Genomic DNA, 24,181 nt, shown 5'->3' with positions numbered 1-24,181 from the left:
GTCATATCCGTTTTCATTTCTTCGACAACTCCAATGGTTTTCCCAGAATCGTTCTTTGAAATATTCAAAAATATGCAAAATAACCCCGATTTCCCACCAATTTTCAACAAAATTTTCGAAATTTCACTTAATACATTTTCTTGTAGATTTGGGGCCGCAGAAGTCATATCCGTTTTCATTTCTTCGACAACTCCAATGGTTTTCCCAGAATCGTTCTTTGAAATATTCAAAAATATGCAAAATAACCCCGATTTCCCACCAATTTTCAACAAAATTTTCGAAATTTCACTTAATACATTTTCTTGTAGATTTGGGGCCGCAGAAGTCATATCCGTTTTCATTTCTTCGATAACTCCAATGGTTTTCTCAGAATCGTCCTTTGAAATATTCAAAAATATGCAAAATAACCCCGATTTCCCACCAATTTTCAACAAAATTTTCGAAATTTCAGTTAATACATTTTCTTGTAGAATTGGGGCCGCAGAAGTCATATCCGTTTTCATTTCTTCGATAACTCCAATGGTTTTCCCAGAATCGTCCTTTGAAATATTCAAAAATATGCAAAATAATCCCTTTAAAACGTGTTTAAAACAGGAAAGGATAACAAAATCCTTATATGCATATGTTTTGCTTCTTTTTTTTTTCTTAATATAAATTGTTTTTTCTCCAAAACAAGAAACTGAAAACATGTTTAAAGGTAAATTTTATCCCTTACACTTCTTTACAAATTTACACTTTTAAACATGTTTTCAGTTTTTTTTTTCTTGTAGATTTCGGGCCGAAGAAGTCATATCCGTTTTCATTTCTTCGATAACTCCAATGGTTTTCCCAGAATCGTCCTTTGAAATATTCAAAAATATGCAAATTTTCCACCAATTTTCAACAAAATTTTCGAAATTTCACTTAATACATTTTCTTGTAGATTTCGCGCCGTAGAAGTCATATCCGTTTTCATTTCTTCGATAACTCCAATGGTTTTCCCAGAACCGTCCTTTGAAGTATTAAAAAATATGCAAAATAACCCCAATTTGCCACCAATTTTCAACAAAATTTTCGAAATTTCACTTTATACATTTTCTTGTAGATTTGGGGCCGCAGAAGTCATATCCGTTTTCATTTCTTCGACAACTCCAATGGTTTTCCCAAAATCGTTCTTTGAAATATTCAAAAATATGCAAAATAACCCCGATTTCCCACCAATTTTCAACAAAATTTTCGAAATTTCACTTAATACATTTTCTTGTAGATTTGGGGCCGCAGAAGTCATATCCGTTTTCATTTCTTCGACAACTCCAATGGTTTTCCCAGAATCGTTCTTTGAAATATTCAAAAATATGCAAAATAACCCCGATTTCCCACCAATTTTCAACAAAATTTTCGAAATTTCACTTAATACATTTTCTTGTAGATTTGGGGCCGCAGAAGTCATATCCGTTTTCATTTCTTCGACAACTCCAATGGTTTTCCCAGAATCGTTCTTTGAAATATTCAAAAATATGCAAAATAACCCCGATTTCCCACCAATTTTCAACAAAATTTTCGAAATTTCACTTAATACATTTTCTTGTAGATTTGGGGCCGCAGAAGTCATATCCGTTTTCATTTCTTCGACAACTCCAATGGTTTTCTCAGAATCGTCCTTTGAAATATTCAAAAATATGCAAAATAACCCCGATTTCCCACCAATTTTCAACAAAATTTTCGAAATTTCAGTTAATACATTTTCTTGTAGAATTGGGGCCGCAGAAGTCATATCCGTTTTCATTTCTTCGATAACTCCAATGGTTTTCCCAGAATCGTCCTTTGAAATATTCAAAAATATGCAAAATAATCCCTTTAAAACGTGTTTAAAACAGGAAAGGATAACAAAATCCTTATATGCATATGTTTTGCTTCTTTTTTTTTTCTTAATATAAATTGTTTTTTCTCCAAAACAAGAAACTGAAAACATGTTTAAAGGTAAATTTTATCCCTTACACTTCTTTACAAATTTACACTTTTAAACATGTTTTCAGTTTTTTTTTTCTTGTAGATTTCGGGCCGAAGAAGTCATATCCGTTTTCATTTCTTCGATAACTCCAATGGTTTTCCCAGAATCGTCCTTTGAAATATTCAAAAATATGCAAATTTTCCACCAATTTTCAACAAAATTTTCGAAATTTCACTTAATACATTTTCTTGTAGATTTCGCGCCGTAGAAGTCATATCCGTTTTCATTTCTTCGATAACTCCAATGGTTTTCCCAGAACCGTCCTTTGAAGTATTAAAAAATATGCAAAATAACCCCAATTTGCCACCAATTTTCAACAAAATTTTCGAAATTTCACTTTATACATTTTCTTGTAGATTTGGGGCCGCAGAAGTCATATCCGTTTTCATTTCTTCGACAACTCCAATGGTTTTCCCAAAATCGTTCTTTGAAATATTCAAAAATATGCAAAATAACCCCGATTTCCCACCAATTTTCAACAAAATTTTCGAAATTTCACTTAATACATTTTCTTGTAGATTTGGGGCCGCAGAAGTCATATCCGTTTTCATTTCTTCGACAACTCCAATGGTTTTCCCAGAATCGTTCTTTGAAATATTCAAAAATATGCAAAATAACCCCGATTTCCCACCAATTTTCAACAAAATTTTCGAAATTTCACTTAATACATTTTCTTGTAGATTTGGGGCCGCAGAAGTCATATCCGTTTTCATTTCTTCGACAACTCCAATGGTTTTCCCAGAATCGTTCTTTGAAATATTCAAAAATATGCAAAATAACCCCGATTTCCCACCAATTTTCAACAAAATTTTCGAAATTTCACTTAATACATTTTCTTGTAGATTTGGGGCCGCAGAAGTCATATCCGTTTTCATTTCTTCGATAACTCCAATGGTTTTCTCAGAATCGTCCTTTGAAATATTCAAAAATATGCAAAATAACCCCGATTTCCCACCAATTTTCAACAAAATTTTCGAAATTTCAGTTAATACATTTTCTTGTAGAATTGGGGCCGCAGAAGTCATATCCGTTTTCATTTCTTCGATAACTCCAATGGTTTTCCCAGAATCGTCCTTTGAAATATTCAAAAATATGCAAAATAATCCCTTTAAAACGTGTTTAAAACAGGAAAGGATAACAAAATCCTTATATGCATATGTTTTGCTTCTTTTTTTTTTCTTAATATAAATTGTTTTTTCTCCAAAACAAGAAACTGAAAACATGTTGAAAGTGGTAAATTTTATCCCTTACACTTCTCTACAAATTTACACTTTTAAACATGTTTTCAGTTTCTTGTCGTGAAAATATTACGTACATAGATTATGAAAAACAATTATGATAAGGTTTTTATTTGTGTTGAGCCGAAGGGCGGAGTTTATTGCAGAAAGCTTATTTCTCTACAAGAAACGACTATGTGAAACATGTTTTTAAGTAACATGGTGTTGAAAGGAAACTATATATGTGAAGCCCCACCAATCCTCTCCAATCTCAATTGTGATGGATCTTTCATTCGTTGTCAGATCGAGGGGGGGAGCTTAATTGTAAAATCGATGTTTTCCGACAAAAAATTACCATTTTAAACGCATTAAATATATTGTGAAAAGATTGTTACGTATATCCAGAAAAAAGGCAAAATTTAAGCTCCGCCTATTGTTATATTTCATATTGAATACTACAGAATACTAAAATCGTTTGATAGTCCTTAGCCATAAAAAACCGATGTTCTAATTTTGTTTTGTTGTATTCATTTTCTCTATTTTTTCTTTTTAATAAAATTATTTTCCAAAAAAAATGTATTTCATTTCAGTTTTTAGTAGTAATAAAAAGTGACTCGTAAAAAATATATGTACATATTTACGTATTGTGACTTAATTCTCGAGCCTAAGCTAGGGAAGTATTGTAATAGAGTCCATTCGGCGAACGGCTAATTTCATGTTTTCTCGACGTTTCATGATTCCTAAAATATGAAAAAGTGCCAAGACAATACTGATTTTGCCAAATGATATACCCTGTAAGAAAATAAAGGGCGGGTGGGCGGGGCTACTACTTGCCACAATAAGACTGATTTTGGCAAATAATTTACTCTATATATATATACACATAAGTAGATGTTTGATAGCATTTTGACAGTCCTACATAGATAAATAATACTATACGTAAAGAAGCTAATAATTAATCCTCACCCGCCCCTATTTCAATTGTGATGAATTTATCATTTGTTGTCAGATCAAAGGGCGGAACTGAATTGCAAAATCCAGATTTTTCTACAAAAATTTACCATTCCAAACATGCTCTAGGTTTCTTGTGAAAAGAAGACTACGTGCGTTAAAAAAAAGGCAAATATAAGCCCCGCCCACCCGCCCCTGTCTCAATTGTGATGAATTTATCATTTGTTGTCAGATCAAAGGGCGGAACTGAATTGCAAAATCCAGATTTTTCTACAAAAATTTACCATTTCAAACATGGTTTAGATTTCTTATGAAAAGAAGGCTACGTGCGTTAAAAAAAAGGCAAATATAAGCCCCGCCCACCCGCCCCTGTCTCAATTGTGATAAATTTATCATTTGTTGTCAGATCAAAGGGCTGAACTGAATTGCAAAATCCAAATTTTTCTACAATAATTTACCATTTCAAACATGCTCTAGGTTTCTTGTCAAAAGAAGGCTACGTGCGTTAAAAAAGGCAAATATAAGCCCCGCCCACCCGCCCCCATCTCAATTGTGATGATTTTTTTATTCGCTGTGATTCGAGGGACATAGCTTAATTGCAAAATCCTTGTTTTTCTACAAAAAACTGGAACATGTTTTAAGTTTCGTATTGTTGAAAGAAAACTATATGTATTAAAGTAGAAAAATAAGCCAATAATTAAGCCACACCCACCCCTTAATTGCAAAATCTATATTTATCTACAAAAATTGACCATTTGAGACATTTTGTTGTGAAATTTACGTAGTATTATTTATCTGTGCGGTCCTAGTACAAGTGGTGTAATCTCGCGGAATTATTTGAAACGTAAATCGGGTGGTCATATCTGATGAACGAATTTTGAAGTGCTACTCGACTTTAGTATTTATTTTAGTTAAGTTTTATCAGATTTTCGTATTTTACTTGACCAAAAACACTGTGATAATGTTCTGAAACATTTCCGATAATTTTTATGTTTTCTAAATTTAGTATAAATACATAATTAAAAAATCTACACGTGTTGTTGGATAAATAAATCTTGAATGAAAACTTTTAGCAATAAAACATTTGTTTAAAATTGTTGTTTCCTCGTAGTAAAAACTCCTGTATTGATTTGTTTAGGGTAATGATTTTGCGCCTTTTGGTAGGCAACACTTTATACACTGCGGTATCTTGCGTGCAGTGTCAAATTTAGCAAATGTAGCATATTTAGCATATTTTCCAGTTCCCACCGTGGAACATTTTTCTGTGATTGCTTTTAATTTCCGCAAGACGCCCGTTTGGGAAATTTATCATTCCAGTGAGCAGAATACAGGGTAGAACTGATCGAAAATTCCGCCCCCAAGGCAAATGTCAAATCCACGAATTTTTGGTTAACCAGCTGTGTTTATTTTGCATCCTCCACAGCAGTTTAATGCTAAAGTAGTGAAAACGTGACACCAGAATTAATCATTTATTGGAAGACAAGTGTTGTGTGTCTATTTCTGTCCCGGGAAAATCGAGGAATCCTTAGTGGAAAATGTGAGTACCTTGTCTCCCAATTTCGTGTGACATACTTTATTATTGTGTATTTATTTGTTACTTTATTCTTTTTCACAAACAAAACCATTTGTTATTTTTAAATGTTTTTATTTTGGGCCTGTTTTAAAATAGCTTGTTTTATAATACTTAATCGTGTTGGCTGTGTCCGGCTGAAAAGCATGAAGGAATGAAATTGTCACGTAGTTGCAGAAACTAATTCGATTTTGATGCCTTTGCAGGCAGTCTTATACAAAAACATAATGCTCATTCTATGGACCAAAGTAAAAGTTTGTTAGAGTCTAGTTGCAGTCTTGATATCAGTGAAGTGATAGCGCTTAGCAAAAATGAGAAGCAAAAGGTGGCACGCAGACGCTGGGCCATCCTGGCTAAGGCTCTCAAGGTATACTCCCCCCTTGGTTTTTCTTAGAGTATTTGTTACCCCCCGGTTCTAAAATGTGTCTTTCCACACAGAGCCCAGTAGGAAGCGAACCGTCAAGCCCCGTCGAAGAATTTTCAGTCCGACGAATTTCTTCCTTCATGCTCCTACGGACACAGCAGCTGTCATCCGTTCCTAAAACGATAAACTCGCAAGATTTCCGCATTAACGACCAAATCGCCAAACGCACATGGTACAAATACACCATTCAAATAGATAGTTTAGAATTCACCGTAAAAATAGGCCACCGCAATCGCACGTTCTCCGCAGAAGACCTCATGGGCTTCAACAACACCGGCAACATATGCATTTGGCCCTCGGAAGAAACCCTCAGCTATTACGTCTGCTCCAACTTGTCCCTCTTCAAAGACAAAAAGCTCCTCGAACTGGGGGGCGGCATGTCGTGCTTGGCCGGCCTTTTCGCCGCCAAGTTCGCCGCCCCGCTGGCGGTGACCGTCACCGACGGGAATAAAGTGTCAGTGGAAAACGTTCAGGCGGCTTTGCACTGCAACGAGTTCGCCTGCCCGGTGGCTTGCAAGGTCTTGAAATGGGGCCGCCTGCAAGGCGAGGAGTACGACGTGATCCTGTGTGCCGATTGCCTGTTTTTCGACGACGCTCGAACCGACTTGATCGAGTGCCTGTGGAGCTGCTTGCGGCCGGAGGGGGTCGTTTTGGTTATGGCTCCCAAAAGAGGCGGCACTCTTGACAACTTTATTGCTCAATCGGAAGCCAAAGGTTTTGCTTGTAAGAAAGTGCTGAATTATAGTCAAGTCGTGTGGGAGAAGAGGTTGACCTTGCTCGAGAATTGCGAATACGTTGATGATCTACACTACCCTATTCTTATAGAAGTGACCAAAGTATAAAGTGACCTTAGTCTAATATTTACAAACCTTTATTGTTAATCTGTTATATTCCTTGTTACCTCTGTATTATCTAGTCTGATTGTTAACCTTATCTGTGATAATTAATACCAATTTCCTCCAAGTGTCATACAGTTGTAAATGTTATTTATTTATTTATTTTGTTTTATTTATTAGGATTCTAGTCATACGATTGTTAATTCTCCATCATTGTACTGAAGTGCTGTATACATGGAGTGCACTTGACACGTTATTAACTCCTGTATATCTGCAGCAATAAATTATTGCTAATTCACTCGTTTCTCATTTGTTTTCTTTTAATTGTTACATATATTTATTTACTAACTTACTCAAATTATCGTAAATTTTCTCAGGATTACGATTTTGGACGCATCCGTTCAATTAACCGAGAAAAACGAACAAAATGCTCGAAATTTAAAATTTCCTTCATGTTTGAGCGTCGTTAGGGTATCTCAAATGTTACAAAATGTGAGGAAATCCTCAAACTCATCTCCTTTTCGGAATTTGAGATGTTTTGGAACGTTAAATTCAAATAGTGTATACGTATTTTTTTGAAATTTTGCCAGAATTTAAAGAACAAGTCTCAACAAAAGTCATATTTATGATCTGATTATTGAAACTTATTTGAGCTGACCTGACTCGACTAGATTTGACTTGACCTGACCAGACCACATCTGCCCTAATTCTGAAATCGTCAAAACATTAAAATTCTGAAATTATTAATTTACCAAAATACTCAAAACATCAAAATCCTCGAGAACACCATAATCCTCAAATACTCAGAACATCATAAACCTCAAATCCTCAGAACACCAGAATCCTCAAATCAAAAGAACACTAGAATACTCAAATCCTCAGAGCAGCAGAAGCTTCAAATCCTCAAAACATGATCTTCAAATCCTCAGAACACGAGAATCCTCAGAACACCAGTATCCTCAAATCCTCAGAACACCAGTATCCTCAAATGCTCAGAACACGAGAATTCTCCAATCCTCAGAACACTAGAATCTTCAAATCCCCAGAACATCATAACCCTCAAATCCTCAGAACACGAGAATCCTCAAATCCACAGAACTGCATAATTCTCAAATCCTCAGAACACCAGAATCCTCAAATCCTCAGAACACCAGAATCCTCAAATCCTTAGAACACCAAAATCCTCAAATGCTTCGAACCAGTTTGTCTTTTTTCGTCCTTTTGGTCCTTTTTCGTCCTTCGTCGTCCTTTTTCGTCCTTTTCGTCCTTTTTCGTCCTTTTCGTCCTTTTTCGTCCTTTTCGTCCTTTTTTGTCCTTTTTGTCCTTTTTCGTCCTTTTGGTCCTTTTTCGTCCTTTTGGTCCTTTTCGCCCTTTTGGTCTTTTTTCGTCCTTTGTCCTATTCGTGCTTTTCGTCCTTGCCGTGTTTTCGTCCTTTTTTGTCCTTTTCGTCCTATTTCGTCTTTTTCCTCTTTTTCGTCTTTTTCGTCCTTTTGGACCTATTTCGTCTTCGTCCTCTTGGTCCTTTTTAATCATTTTTCCTCCGTTTTCGTCATTTTTCCTCCGTTTCCGTCATTTTTCCTCCGTTTTCGTCCTTTGTTCGTCCTATGCGTGCTTTTCGTCCTTTTGGTCCTTTTCGACCTTTTGGCCCTTTTTCGTCTTTTTCGTCCTTCGTCGTCCTTTTTTGTCCTTTTCGTCCTTTTTGTCCTTTTCGTCCTTTTGGTCCTTTTTCGTCCATTTGGTCCTTTTTCGTCCATTTGGTCCTTTTGGTCCTTTTTCGTCCATTTGGTCCTTTTCGTCCTTTTGGTCCTTTTTCGTCCATTTGGTCCTTTTCGTCCTTTTGGTCCTTTTTCGTTCTTTTCGTGCTTTTTTGTCCTTTTTGTCTTTTTTCGTCCTTTTGGTCCTTTTTCGTCCATTTGGTCCTTTTTGTCCTTAAAGTCCTATTCGTGCTTTTCGTCCTTTCCGTCCTTTTTCGTTCTTTTCGTCCTTTTGGTCCTTTTTTGCCCTTTTGGTCCTTTTTCGTACTTTTCATCCTTCGTCGTCCTTTTTCGTCCTTTTCGTCCATTTTTGTCCTTTTTGTCCTTTTTCGTCCATTTGGTCCTTTTCGTCCTTTAAGTCCTATTCGTGCTTTTCGTCCTTTCCGTCCTTTTTCGACTTTCGTCCTTTTTCGTCCTTTTCGTCCTTTTGGCCCTTTTTTGCCCTTTTGGTCCTTTTCGTCCTTCGTCGTCCTTTTTCGTCCTTTTTCGTCCTTCGTCGTCCTTTTTCGTCCTTCGTCGTCCTTTTTCGTCCTTCGTCGTCCTTTTTCGTCCTTTTCGCCCTCTTTGTCCTTTTTCGTCCTTTTGCTCCTTTTTCGTCCATTTGGTCCTTTTCGTCCTTTTGGTCCTTTTTAGTCCTATTCGTTTCGTCCTTTTTGTCCTTTTTCGTTCTTTTGGTCCTTTTTCGTTATTTTGGTCCTTTTTCGTTATTTTGGTCCTTTTTGTCCTTTTTCGTCCTTTTGGTCCTTTTTCGTCCTTTCCGTCTTTTTTCGTCCTTTTGGTCTTTTTTCGTCCTTTTCCCCCTTTTGGTCCTTTTTCGTCTTTTTCGTTCTTTTGGTCGTTTTTCGTTCGTTCATTTCGTCCTTTTTCGTTCGTTCATTTCGTCCTTTTTCGGCCTTTTGGTCCTCTTTCGTCCTTTTGGTCCTCTTTCGATTTTTTCGTTCTTTTTCGTCCTTTTGGTCCTTTTTCGTCCTTTTGGTCTTCTCAAATCCTCAGAACACCAGAATTCTCAAATCCTTAGAACACTAAAATCCTCGAATGTTCAGAACACCCGACTCCTCAATTTCTTACAATCTCCCGATCAATTTTTCGATGTTTCGATTTATCGAATTTGGGCTATTTCGATTTATCTATTTTTCGGTTTTTCGATTTTTCGATCTCTTCATGACTCAATTTCTGGATGTTTCAATTTTTCAATTTTTCTATATTCCGATTTTTCCATTTCTCGATTTTTGCAATTTCTTAATTCTTCAGATTTTTATATTTCTGAATTTTTCAATTTTCTTCTATTTTCGATTTTTCCATTTCGCGAGTTTTCGAACTCTCAATTTTTCGAAGTTTCAGTTTTGGGCTTTTTTGAATTTTCATTCGTTTTTTCCATTTTTCGATTTTTTAATTTGTTGCTTTTTCGATTTTTCAATTTTTCGATTTCTTGATTTATCGAAATTTCATTATTTCGATTTTTCAAATATTCAATTTCTCATTCTCTCATTTATCACTCTCTCATTCTCTCATTTATCACCCTCTCTTTCATTCTCCCATTTATCACTCTCTCTCTCGTTCTCTCATTTATCACCCTCTCTCTCATTCTCCCATATATCACTCTCTCTCATTCTCCCATTTATCACTCTCTCTCTCATTCTCTCATTTATCACCCTCTCTCTCATTCTCCCATTTATCACTCTCTCTCATTCTCTCATTTATCACTCTCTCTCATTCTCCCATTTATCACCCTCTCTTTCATTCTCTCATTTATCACCCCCTTCTCTCATTCTCTCATTTATCAACTTCTCTCTCATTCTCCCATTTATCACTCTCTCTCTCTCTCATTCTCCCATTTATCACTCTCCCTCATTCTCTCATTTATCACCCTCTCTCTCATTCGCTCATTTATCACCCTATCTCATTATCTCTTTTATCACCCTCTCTCATTTTCTCATTTGTCACCCTCTCTCTCTTTCTCCCATTTATCACTCTCTCTCATTCTCCCATTTATCACTCTCTCTCTCATTCTCCCATTTATCACTCTCTCTCCATCATACCACCATAATTCTTAAATCCGTAGAACATCATAATCCTCAGAACAAGAGAATTCTCAAATCCTCAGAATTTCAAAATCCACAAATTCTCAGAACACCAGAATTCTCAAATCCCTAAAACACAAGAATCCTCAAATGCTTAGAACACTAGTTTGTTCTTTTTCGTCCTTTTGGTCCCTTTTCGTCCTTATTCGTCATTTTGGTCCTTTTTCCTCCTTTTTCGTCCTATTCGTCCTTTTTCGCCGTTTTCGTTCTTTTTCGTTCTTTGTGTCCTTTTTCGTTCTTTTGGTCCTTTTTCGTCCATTTCGTCCTTTTTCGCCCATTTCGTTCTTTTTCGTCCGTTTCGTCCTTCGTCCTTTTCGTCCTTCATCGTTCTTTTCGTCCTTTTCGTCCTGTTTCGTCCATTTCGTCCTTTTGGTGCTTTTTCGTTTTTTTCGTCTTTTTGGTCCTTTCACCCTTTTCGTTCACGAGAGTGAACGAAAATGGTGAAAAGAATGAGAGAGATCTCATTCTCTTATTTATTAACCATCTCTCTCATTCTCCCATTTATCACTCTCTCATTTCCTCATTTATCAGTCTCTCTCATTCTCCATTTATCACCCTCTCTCTCATTCTCCCATTTATCACCCTCTCTCTCATTCTCTCATTTATCGCCCTCTCTCTCATTCTCTCATTTATCACCCTCTCTCTCATTCTCCAATTTATCATCCTCTCCCTCATTCTCCCATTTATCGGTTTCTCTCATTCTCTCATTTATCACTCTCTCCCTCATTCTCCCATTTATCACCCTCTCTCTCATTCTCCCATTTATCATTCTCTCTCATTCTCTCATTTATCAGTCTCTCTCATTCTCTCATTTATCAGTCTCTCTCATTCTCCCATTTATCATCCTCTCCCTCATTTTACCATTTATCAGTTTCTCTCATTTATCACCCTTTCTCTCATTCTCCCATTTATCACTCTTTCTCTCATTCTCTCATTTATCACCATCTTTCTCATTCTCCCATTTATCATCCTCTCTCTCATTCTTTCATTTATTACCTTCTCTCTCATTCTCTCATTTTACCACCCTCTCTCTCATTCTTTCATTTATCATCCTCTCTCTCATTCTCCCATTTATCACTCTCTCATTCTCCCATTTATCACCCTCTCTCATTCTCTCATTTATCACCCTCTCTCTCTTTCTCCCATTTATCACTCTCTCTCCATTATACCACCATAATCCTTAAATCCGCAAAACACAAGAATCCTCAAATCCTCAGAACACGAGAACCCCCAAATCCTCACAGCACCAGAATCTTGAGAACATCATAATCCTCAAATCCCCAGAACATAATAATCCTGAAGTCCTCAGAACACCAGAATTCTGAAATCCTCAGAACACGAGAATTCTTAAATCCTCAGAACACCAGAATCCTCAAATTCTCAGAACACCAGAATCCTCAAATCCGCAGAGTATCATAATCCTCAAATCCTCAGAACACGACAATACTCAAATCCTAAGAACACGAGAATCCTGAGATTCTCAGAACACCAGAATCCTCAAATCCTCAGAATACTATACTCCTCAAATCCTCAGAACATCAAACTCCTGAAATCCTTAAAAACCGAAATCCTCAAATCCTCAACACACCAAAATCCTGACCTGACTTGACCAGACCAGATCTGACCTGACTAGGCCGGACCTGTTTTGCCCAGACCTCATCAGATCTGAAGTGACCCGACTTAAACATTGAACCTTAAAAAATATCATCATTATTTCTTTTGTGTACAGGGCCGACTACTGGGTGTCCCAAAACCGAAAATACTGCGACTTTTGCAAATGCTGGATAACGGACAACAAACCGGTGAGTATACACACCCACTCACCCACCTCGATCTAACCCTCCTCCCCCAGAGCATCGACTTCCACGAAAAGGGTCGCCGCCATCAAGAAAATGTCCGCAAGAAACTCCGCAACATCACCAAATCCAACACCCAATTCCAAAAACACACCAACAAAGTGGACGCCACCATCAAACAAATGGAGTCCGCAGCCATGGAAGCGTACAAAAAGGACATCGAAGTCCACGGCGACTTGAGCGCGTCGTTAATGAAACAACAAATGTCAGGCGTCACCAAGCTGTGGAACGAAGTCAGAACCAGAGACGGGAGAACCGAATACGTCAACGTTATGACCAAAGGTTGCCTATGACTGCGGTGTTTGTACCTAGGTTGACGCTATTTTTCCAGAGGTGGTGCACCGCCCGCCTCCCGAGGGCTACATGACCCTAGAAGAGCAGAGGTTGCAGGCGGAGTCAGAGGCGGCAAAGCAGTTAAAGGCTTTGGAGAAGTTCAAGCGAAAAGAGGCGCTTTTGACGTAATTTGTAACTAAAATGGGGTGTTTGTGGACTTATTGGTTGCTTGTAGAATGCAGCAGGTGCAGCAGGAGGAAGCCGAGAATGCAGCAAGGAAGGCTAGGGAAAAATTGAAGGAGAGGAGGGTCGTTGATGATTTGGCGCCAGTGACGTGCGGACCTTTGTTGGAACCGGGCAAAACTGACCCTTATGGAAAGTGGCAAGTTGTTAAGGAAAGGTGCGTTTTTAAATAAATTATATTTTTTTTGTTAATATACCATAGTATTTTTTGAACAAGACGATACTCAAAAACATGTTTTTAATTTCTTGTAAAGAAACAAGTTTTTTGAAGCTAAGCTCCGCCTCTTTAGTTCACGACCAATAAAAAATTAATCACAATTGAGATAGGGCGGGTGGGCGGGGTTACAATTTGCCTTTTTGTTTTAATACGTGTAGACTTCTTTCCACAACATTAAACTTAAATCATGTTTAGGCTCCGCCCCAGAATTGCAAAATCCATATTTCCTTGTAAAAATGTACCACTTTAACCACGTTTTAAGTTTCTTGTTGTGAAAAAAAAAATTGGTCTAAAGAGTTTAGACAGTACTTCCCTCGCTGTCGGAAACTTGACGACTGCATGCCTATTGTGTTTTTTTTCTCATTACATTTTTGTAGTGGGAATTTAAAAAAAAATTGCGATGACGTCATCAACATTTTTGCAAGGACACGTATATCAGTTGGGATAGATGTAGTGTAATACTAAGAATAAAATTATTATATTCTCAAATTTTCGGGAAAATGAATTGGGTCGTTTGAATATTGATTTGTAATAATCAATAAAATAACGAAACAATTTACTCACGTATACCTACGTATCAGAGGCAACTGAAAATCGTGTATGTATAAACATTGTTAATTTAAGATGACAGGCGTAACAGCATACGTGAGAGCCAAACACAGAAACTGTAAACAAAACGACCGTCGGTTTTATTGCTTCGACTTCCGCTTATTATATAAAACATTGGGTTTTATTTTAATTCTTGACGGTGAAATTCACAATTGGTTGATTATAAACATGTCTATTTCACATTCGCGGAATCAAGTGAACGCATAAAACAAATGCAGGTCTGTAATGTTAAAGTCGATGTAAATAAGCGTGCTACCCTTATGTTTCAACCGAGTTTTTCCTTTAACAAATTTTGTGTCTACCAAATTGGGTTGGTTGGGGTGTAATACTAATAATAAGTGTTGCCTTTAATTTAATCAATAAAATAAATTGACTTCATTAATTTTTTTGAACCACCTCTTAAGAAAATCTAAAAAATATGAATGGAATGATAAATCACATGTACAAACTCATCATATTTTTTGCATTTTAGATAGGATTTATTCAGCAAAATTTAAGGGTGACGTCATCAATTTTTTTAGGAGGGATGAACAAATACATTTTGAACAAAAGTTTACCATGCTTATAATAACTTTAAAATATTCCCAAGATTTCAAAGCATTCGGTTTTGTAATTCCTGATTAAATCGATAAAATAAATTCACGCCTTCATTAATTTTTTTGAGTCACCCTGCATATGCAAATCCAAAAATATGAATGGAATGATAAATCACAAGTACAGACTCATCATATTTTGTACATTTTAGATACGATTTATTCGGAAAACTTTTGAGCTGACGTCATCAGTTTTTTGTAGAAGATAACCAAATATATTTTGACTAAAAATTTATTATGCTCTTTATAACCTTAAAACATCTGCAAGATTTCAAAGCATTCGGTTTTGTAGTTCCTGATTAAATCAATAAAATAAATTTACGCATTCATTAATTTTTTTGAGTCACTCTGTATATGCAAATCCAAAAAATATGAATGGAGTGATAAATGACAAGTACAGGCTCATCATATTTTGTACATTTTAGATATGATTTATTCGGCAAACTTTCGAGTTGACGTCATCAAGTTTTTGGAGGGGATAAGCAAATATATTTTGACTAAACATTTATTATGCTCTTTATGACCTTAAAACATCTGCAAGATTTCAGAGCATTCGGTTTTGTAGTTCCTGATTAAATCAATAAAATATATTTACGCATTCATTAATTTTTTTGAGTCACCCTGTATATGCAAATCCAAAATATATTAATGGAGTGATAGATCACAAGTACAGACTCATCATATTTTGTACATTTTAGATATGATTTATTCCACAAACTTTTGAGCTGACGTCATCAAGTTTTTGGAGGGGATAAGCAAATATTTTTTGACTAAAGATTTATGATGCTCTTTATAGCCTTAAAACATCTGCAACATTTCAAAGCATTCTGGTTAGCAGATTAAAAATTAAATTTCAAAATGTTGTTTTATAATTTTGATTTTTTTTCCAAAAATCTGGACGTTTCGGGTGAAAAGTCGATTCAGAGTTGTAAACTACATGTGTAGGACTATGTTATTTTATACAATTGAAAACCCATTTACTATGTACAATTTTGAAGTGACGTCATCGCTTGAGTGGTGGGGATGATTCGACAAATTTTGGTTAGCGTTTTACCATCTACATGATATTCTTAATATAAGTACAAAATTTCACAACAATCGGTCGAGTACTTTCGGAGATTATCTGTCTAATAAAAATCCGTGACAACAGACGGACAGACGGACAGACGGACGGACAGACGGACAGACGGACAGACGGACGGACAGACGGACAGACGGACAGACGGACAGACGGACAGACGGACAGACAGACGGAAATGGGAGACCTATTTCTTCGTCTTCTAGGGGTCATGAAAGATCGAGAAAACGTAAAAGTAGAGAGTCGGCCGACGGACTCGATTACAATACTTCCTTTGCTTACGCTCGGGAAGTAAAAAGTAAAATATAAACCCCGCCCGCCCGCCCTGTCTCAATTCTGATGATTTTTTTTATTCGTCGTAAGTCGAGGGGCGGATCCTAGTTGCAAAATCTATATTGCCTTGTAAAAATTTACTATTTTAAACGTATCTTAAGTTTCTAAGAATAAAAAAATCATCACACAAGAGATGGGGTGGGTGGGCGGGTTTTTCTTAATATACTTCGTATTATTTGAAGAAGACGATACTCAAAAACACGTTTTTAAGTTCTTGTAAAGAAACAAGTATTTTGAAGTTAAGCTCCGCCTCCTTGGTTCACGGCCAATAAAAAACTCGGAACTTCATAATTCTCAAATCCTCAGAACACCAGAATCCTCAAATCTTCAGAACCAGAATCCTCAAACCCTCAAAACATCATTATCCTCAAATCCTCAGAACATCATAATCCTCAAATCCTCACAACACCATTATCTTCAAATCTTCAACACCAGAATCCTCAATTCCTCAGAACAAGAGAATTTTCCAATCCTCGGAACACCAGAATCCTCAAATCCTTAGAACACCAAAATCCTCAAATGCTTAGAACACCAGTTTGTACTTTTTTGTCCTTTTGGTCTTTTTTCGTCCTTTTGGCCCTTTTTCGTCCTTTTCGTCCTTTTGGTCCTTTTTCGTCCTTCGTCCTTTTCGTCCTTCGTCCTTTTCGTCCTTCGTCCTTTTCGTCCTTCATCCTTTTCGTCCTTCGTCCTTTTCGTCCGTCTTCGTCCTCTTCGTCCTCTTCGTCTTTTTTCGTTCTTTTGGTACTTTTCCGTCCATTTGGTCCTTTTTCGTCCTTTTGGTCCTATTTCGTCCTCTTCATCCTGTCTCGTACTTTGTCGTTCTTTTCGTCCTTAGGATCCTTTTTCGTCCTTTCCGTCCTTTTTCGTCCCTTTTGTCCTTTTTGGTCCTTTTTGTGATTTTCGTCCTTTCTGTCCTTTTTCGCCTTTTTGGTCCTATTTCGTCCTTTTCGTCCTTTTTTGTCCTTTTTCGTCCTTTCCGCCCTTTTTCGTCCTTTCCGTCCTTTTTCGTCCTTTCCGATCTTTTTCGTCCCTTTTGTCCTTTTTCGTTATTTTGGTCCTTTTTCTTCCTAATTGCAAAATCTATATTGCCTTATAAAAATTTACTATTTTAAACGTATTTTAAGTTTCTAAGAATAAAAAAATCATCACACTAGAGATGGGGTGGGTGGGCGGGATTTATATTTTGCATTTTTTTCTTAATATACTTAGTATTTTTGTAAGAAACAAGTATTTTGAAGTTAAGCTCCGCCTCCTTGGTTCACGGCCAATAAAAAATTAATCACAATTGAGATGGGGTGGGTGGGCGGGGTTACAATTTGCCTTTTTATTTTAATACGTGTAGACTTCTTTCCACAACATTATACTTAAATCATGTTTAGGCTCCGCCCCAGAATTGCAAAATCCATATTTCCTTGTAAAAATGTACCATTTTAACCATGTTTTAAGTTTCTTGTTGTGAAAAGATGGCAATGCATATTAAGAAAAAAAAAAGCAAAATATAAGCCCCGCCCGCCCGCCCTGTCTCAATTCTGACGATTTTTTTTATTCGTCGTAAGTCGAGGGGCGGATCCTAATCGCAAAATCTATATTGTCTTGTAAAAATTTACTATTTTAAACGTATTTTAAGTTTCTAAGAATAAAAAAATCATTACACTAGAGATGGGGTGGGTGGGGGGGGTTTATATTTTGTCCTTTTTTCTTAATACACTTAGTATTTTTTTAAGAAGACGATACTCAAAAACACATTTTTAATTTCTTGTAAAGAAACAAGTTTTTTGAAGTTAAGCTCCGCCTCCTTGGTTCGCGGCCAATAAAAAATTAATCACAATTGAGTAGGGCGGGTGGGCGGGGTTACAATTTGCCTTTTTGTTTTAATACGTGTAGACTTCTTTCCACAACATTAAACTTAAATCATGTTTAGGCTCCGCCCTAGAATTGCAAAATCCATATTTCCTTGTAAAAATGTACCATTTTAACCATGTTTTAAGTTTCTTGTGGTGAAAAGATGGCAATGCATATTAAGAAAAAAAATCAAAATATAAGCCCCGCCCGCCCGCCCAGTCTCAATTCTGATGATTTTTTTTATTCGTCGTAAGTCGAGGGGCGGATCCTAGTTGCAAAATCTATATTGCGTTATAAAAATTTACTATTTTAAACGTAATTTAAGTTTCCAAGAATAAAAAAATCATCACACTAGAGATGGGGTGGGTGGGCGGGGTTTATATTTTGCCCTTTTTTCTTAATATGCATAGTATTTTTTTAAGTAGACGATACTCAAAAACACTTTTAATTTCTTGTAAAGAAACAAGTATTTTGAAGTTAAGCTCCGCCTCCTTGGTTCAGGGCAAATAAAAAATTAATCACAATTGAGATAGGGCGGGTGGGCGGGGTTACAATTTGCATTTTTGTTTTAATACGTGTAGACTTCTTGCCACAACATTAAACTTAAATTATGTTTAGGCTCCGCCCCAGAATTGCAAAATCCATATTTCCTTGTAAAAATGTACCATTTTAACCATGTTTTAAGTTTCTTGTTGTGAAAAGACGGCAATGCATATTAAGAAAAAAAAAGCAAAATATAAGCCCCGCCCGCCCGCCCTGTCTCAATTCTGATGATTTTTTTTATTCGTCGTAAGTCGAGGGGCGGATCCCAATTGCAAAATCTATATTGCCTTATAACAATTTACTATTTTGAACGTATTTTAAGTTTCTAAGAATAGAAAAATCATCACACTAGAGATGGGGTGGGTGGGCGGGGTTTATATTTTGCCCTTTTTTTCTTAATATACTTAGTATTTTTTTAAGAAGACGATACTCAAAAACACGTTTTTAATTTCTTGTAAAGAAACAAGTGTTTTGAAGTTAAGCTCCGCCTTCTTGGTTCACGGCCAATAAAAAATTAATCACAATTGAGGTAGGGCGGGTGGACGGGGTTACAATTTTCCTTTTTGTTTTAATACGTGTAGACTTCTTTCCACAACATTAAACTTAAATCATGTTTAGGCTCCGTCCCAGAATTGCAAAATCCATATTTCCTTGTAAAAATGTACCATTTTAACCTGTTTTAAGTTTCTTGTTGTGAAAAGATGGCAATGCATATTAAGAAAAAAAAAAAAGCAAAATATAAGCTCCGCCCGCCCGCGCTGTCTCAATTGTGATGATTTTTTTTATTCGTCGTAAGTCGAGGGGCGGATCCTAATTGCAAAATCTATATTGGCTTATAAAAATTTACTATTTTAAACGTATTTTAAGTTTGTAAGAATAAAAAAATCATCACACTAGAGATGGGGTGGGTGGGCGGGGTTTATATTTTGCCCTTTTTACTTCCCGAGCGTAAGCAAAGGAAGTATTGTAATCGAGTCCGTCGGCCGACTCTCTACTTTTACGTTTTCTCGATCTTTCATGACCCCTAGAAGACGAAGAAATAGGTCTCCCATTTCCGTCTGTCTGTCCGTCTGTCCGTCTGTCCGTCCGTCTGTCCGTCCGTCTGTCCGTCTGTTGTCCCGGATTTTTATTAGACAGATAATCTCCGAAAGTACTCGACCGATTGTTGTGAAATTTTGTACTTATATTAAGAATATCATGTAGATGGTAAAACGCTAACCAAAATTTGTCTAATCATCCCCTCCACTAATGCGATGACGTCACTTCAAAATTGTACATAGTAAATGGGTTTTCAATTGTATAAAATAACATAGTCCTACACATGTAGTTTACAACTCCTAATCGACTTTTCACCCGAAACGTCCAGATTTTTGTAAAAAAAATCAAAATTATAAAACAACATTTTGAAATTTAATTTTTAATCTGCTAACCAGAATGCTTTGAAATGTTTCAGATGTTTTAAGGCTATAAAGAGCATCATAAATCTTTAGTCAAAAAATATTTGCTTACCCCCTCCAAAAACTTGATGACGTCAGCTCAAAAGTTTGTGGAATAAATCATATCTAAAATGTACAAAATATGATGAGTCTGTACTTGTGATCTATCACTCCATTCATATTTTTTGGATTTGCATATACAGGGTGACTCAAAAAAATTAATGAATGCGTAAATATATTTTATTGATTTAATAGGAACTACAAAACCGAATGCTCTGAAATCTTGCAGATGTTTTAAGGTCATAAAGAGCATAATAAATGTTTAGTCAAAATATATTTGCTTATCCCCTCCAAAAACTTGATGACGTCAGCTCGAAAGTTTGCCGAATAAATCATATCTAAAATGTACAAAATATGATGAGCCTGTACTTGTCATTTATCACTCCATTCATATTTTTTGGATTTGCATATACAGAGTGACTCAAAAAAATTAATGAATGCGTAAATATATTTTATTGATTTAATCAGGAACTACAAAACGGAATGCTCTGACATCTTGCAGATGTTTGAAGGTTATAAAGAGCATAATAAATGTTTAGTCAAAATATATTTGCTTATCCCCTCCAGAAACTTGATGACGTCAGCTCGAAAATTTGCCGAATAAATCATATCTAAAATGTACAAAATATGATCAGTCTGTACTTGTGATCTATCACTCCATTCATATTTTTTGGATTTGCATATACAGGGTGATTCAAGAAAATAAATGAAAGCGTAAATTTATTTTACTGATTTACTCAGGAACTACAAAACCGAATGCTTCGAAATCTTGAAGATATTTTAAAATTATCATAAGCATGGTAAATTTTTGATCAAAATGTATTTGGTCGTCCCCCCTAAAAAATTTATGACGTCACCACAAAATTTTGCTGAATAAATCCTATCTAAAATGTACAAAATATGGTGAGTCTCTTCTTGTGATTTATCATTCCATTCAAATTTTTTCGATTTGCATATACAGGGTGACTCAAAAAAATTAATGAATGCGTAAATTAATTTTATTGATTTAATCAGGAACTACAAAACCGAATGCTTTGAAATCTTGCAGATGTTTTAAGGTTATAAAGAGCATAATAAATTTTTAGTCAAAATATATTTGGTTATCTTCTACAAAAAACTGATGACGTCAGCTCAAAAGTTTGCCGAATAAATCGTATCTAAAATGTACAAAATATGATGAGTTTGTACTTGTGATTTATCATTCCATTCATATTTTTGGATTTGCATATGCAGGGTGACTCAAAAAAATTAATGAAGGCGTGAATTTATTTTATCGATTTAATCAGGAATTACAAAACCGAATGCTTTGAAATCTTGGGAATATTTTAATGTTATTATAAGCATGGTAAACTTTTGTTCAAAATGTATTTGTTCATCCCTCCTAAAAAAATTGATGACGTCACCCTTAAATTTTGCTGAATAAATCCTATCTAAAATGCAAAAAATATGATGAGTTTGTACTTGTGATTTATCATTCCATTCATATTTTTTAGATTTTCTTAAGAGGTGGTTCAAAAAAATTAATGAAGTCAATTTATTTTATTGATTAAATTAAAGGCAACACTTATTATTAGTATTACACCCCAACCAACCCAATTTGGTAGACACAAAATTTGTTAAAGGAAAAACTCGGTTGAAACATAAGGGTAGCACGCTTATTTACATCGACTTTAACATTACAGACCTGCATTTGTTTTATGCGATCACTTGGTTCCGCGAATGTGAAATAGACATGTTTATAATCAACCAATTGTGAATTTCACCGTCAAGAATTAAAATAAAACCCAATGTTTTATATAATAAGCGGAAGTCGAAGCAATAAAACCGATGGTCGTTTTGTTTACAGTTTCTCTGTTTGACTTTCACGTATGCTGTTACGCTTGTCATCTTAAATTAAGAATGTTTATACATAAACGATTTTCAGTTGCCGTATACGCGAGTAAATTGTTTCGTTATTTTATTGATTATAAAAAATCAATATTCAAAACGACCCAATTCATTTTCCCGAAAATTTGGGAATACAATAATTTTATTCTTAGTATTACACTACATCTATCCCAACTGATATACGTGTCCTTGCAAAAATGTTGATGACGTCATCGCAATTTTTTTTAAATTCCCATTACAAAAATGTAATGAGAAAAAAAAGCAATAGCCATGCAGTCGTCAAGTTTCCGACAGCGAGGGAAGTACTGTCTAAACTCTTTAGACCAATTTTTTCTTATTATACTTAGGATTTTTTTAAGAAGACGAGACTCAAAAACACGTTTTTAATTTCTTGTAAAAAACGAGTATTTTGAAGTTAAGCTCCCCCTCCTTGGTTCACGGCCAATAAAAAACTCGGAACTTCATAATTCTCAAATCCTCAGAACACCAGAATCCTCAAATCCTCAAAACATCATTATCCTCAAATCCTCAGAACATCATAATCCTCAAATCCTCACAACACCATTATCTTCAAATCTTCAACACCAGAATCCTCAATTCCTCAGAACAAGAGAATTCTCCAATCTTCGGAACACTAGAATCCTCAAATTCTTAGAACAGTTTGTCCTTTTTTGTCCTTTTGGTCTTTTTTCGTCCTTTTGGCCCTTTTTCGTCCTTTTGGTCCTTTTTCGTCTTTTTCGTCCTTCTTCGTCCTCTTCGTCCTTCTTCGTCCTCTTCGTCCTTCTTCGTCCTCTTCGTCCTTCTTCGTCCTCTTCGTCCTCTTCGTCCTTCTTCGTCCTCTTCGTCCTTCTTCCTCCTCTTCGTCCTCTTCGTCCTTCTTCGTCCTTTTCGTCCTTTTTCGTTCTTTTGGTCCTTTTCCGTCCATTTGGTCCTTTTTCGTCCTTTTGCTCCTATTTCGTCCTCTTCATCCTGTCTCGTACTTTGTCGTTCTTTTCGTCCTTTGGATTCTTTTTCGTCCTTTCCATCCTATTTCGTCCCTTTTGTCCTTTTTCATCCTTTCCGTCCTTTTTCGTCCTTTCCGTCCTTTTTCGTCCTTTTTGGTCCTTTCCGACCTTTTTCGTCCCTTTTGTCCTTTTTCGTTATTTTGGTCCTTTTTCTTCCTTTTGGTCCTTTTTCGTCCTAATTGCAAAATCTATATTGCCTTATAAAAATTTATTATTTTAAACGTATTTTAAGTTTCTAAGAATAAAAAAATCATCACACTAGAGATGGGGTGGGTGGGCGGGGTTTATATTTTGCCCTTTTTTCTTAATATGCATAGTATTTTTTTAAGAAGACGATACTCAAAAACACTTAATTTCTTGTAAAGAAACAAGTATTTTGAAGTTAAGCTCCGCCTCCTTGGTTCGCGGCCAATAAAAAATTAATCACAATTGAGATAGGGCGGGTGGGTGGGGTTTACAATTTGCCTTTTTGTTTTAATAGATGTAGACTTCTTTCCACAACATTAAACTTAAATCATGTTTAGGCTCCGCCCCAGAATTGCAAAATCCATATTTCCTTGTAAAAATGTACCATTTTAACCATGTTTTAAGTGTCTTGTTGTGAAAAGATGGCAATGCATATTAAAAAAAAAAGCCAAATCTAAACCCCGCCCGCCCGCCCTGTCTCAATTCTGATGATTTTTTTTATTCGTCGTAAGTCGAGGGGCGGATCCTAGTTGCAAAATCTATATTGCCTTATAAAAATTTACTATTTTAAACGTAGTTTGAGTTTCCAAGAATAAAAAAATCATCACACTAGAGATGGGGTGGGTGGGCGGGGTTTTATATTTTGCCCTTTTTTCTTAATATACATAGTATTTTTTTTAAGAAGACGATACTCAAAAGCACGTTTTTAATTTCTTGTAAAAAAACGAGTATTTTGAAGTTAAGCTCCGCCACCTTGGTTCACGGCCAATGAAAAATTAATCACAATTGAGATAGGGCGGGGTAGACTTCTTGCCACAACATTAAACTTAAATCATGTTTAAAATGGAAAATATATATATGTATAAATATGTAATGTTGGAACGAATGAAAAAAAAATGTGTTGTTTGTAGCGAACCGGTAGATTTGCAGTTGCCAGTGTATGAACCAAGCTATGAGGAAGCTCCAGTGGAATATACACCAGAGCCCGTGGTCAAAGAATTCAAGGAGAAACGAGTCGACTCTTTGGGTACTGGAGAAACGAGTTTTAAAAGACGGAAACTGGCTAGTGGGGCTAAGCACTCAAGACAAAGATTAGACGACGATTAGTTTAGTTACCTGATTTTGAAGTAGAAAGGTCCATTAATAAAATGGTTTGCATTTGATGTGAATTTCGGAGCTGAAACCTAACCACTGATCC

General features: G+C 36.0%; 1 protein-coding gene across 2 annotated transcripts; it reads left to right on the top strand.

Moving 5' to 3' along the window:
* Nucleotides 1–5,329: 5,329 nt before the first annotated feature.
* LOC135136510 (calmodulin-lysine N-methyltransferase-like) lies at nucleotides 5,330–24,144 on the top strand. Of its 2 annotated transcripts, XM_064065848.1 has the most exons (6): nucleotides 5,333–5,695; nucleotides 12,553–12,625; nucleotides 12,676–12,961; nucleotides 13,011–13,137; nucleotides 13,188–13,352; nucleotides 23,895–24,144. In XM_064065848.1, coding segments are annotated over exons 1-6 (849 nt in total). In that variant the 5' UTR covers nucleotides 5,333–5,693; the 3' UTR covers nucleotides 24,091–24,144. The 2 variants fall into 2 exon arrangements, with proteins under 2 accessions (XP_063921909.1, XP_063921918.1); XM_064065839.1 differs by lacking the exons at nucleotides 12,553–12,625; nucleotides 12,676–12,961; nucleotides 13,011–13,137; nucleotides 13,188–13,352; nucleotides 23,895–24,144 and adding exons at nucleotides 5,935–6,095; nucleotides 6,167–7,286 and having other exon boundaries at nucleotides 5,330–5,695.
* Nucleotides 24,145–24,181: the final 37 nt, after the last annotated feature.

This window comes from Zophobas morio, unplaced genomic scaffold (assembly GCF_036711695.1).
Source record: "Zophobas morio isolate AGI-343-1 ecotype UQ-CSIRO unplaced genomic scaffold, CSIRO_AGI_Zmor_V1 ptg000004l, whole genome shotgun sequence".
Classification (NCBI taxonomy): Eukaryota; Metazoa; Arthropoda; class Insecta; order Coleoptera; family Tenebrionidae; genus Zophobas; species Zophobas morio.
Note: the sequence above shows the minus strand (reverse complement) of the source record. Positions and strands in the feature narration are given on the sequence as shown.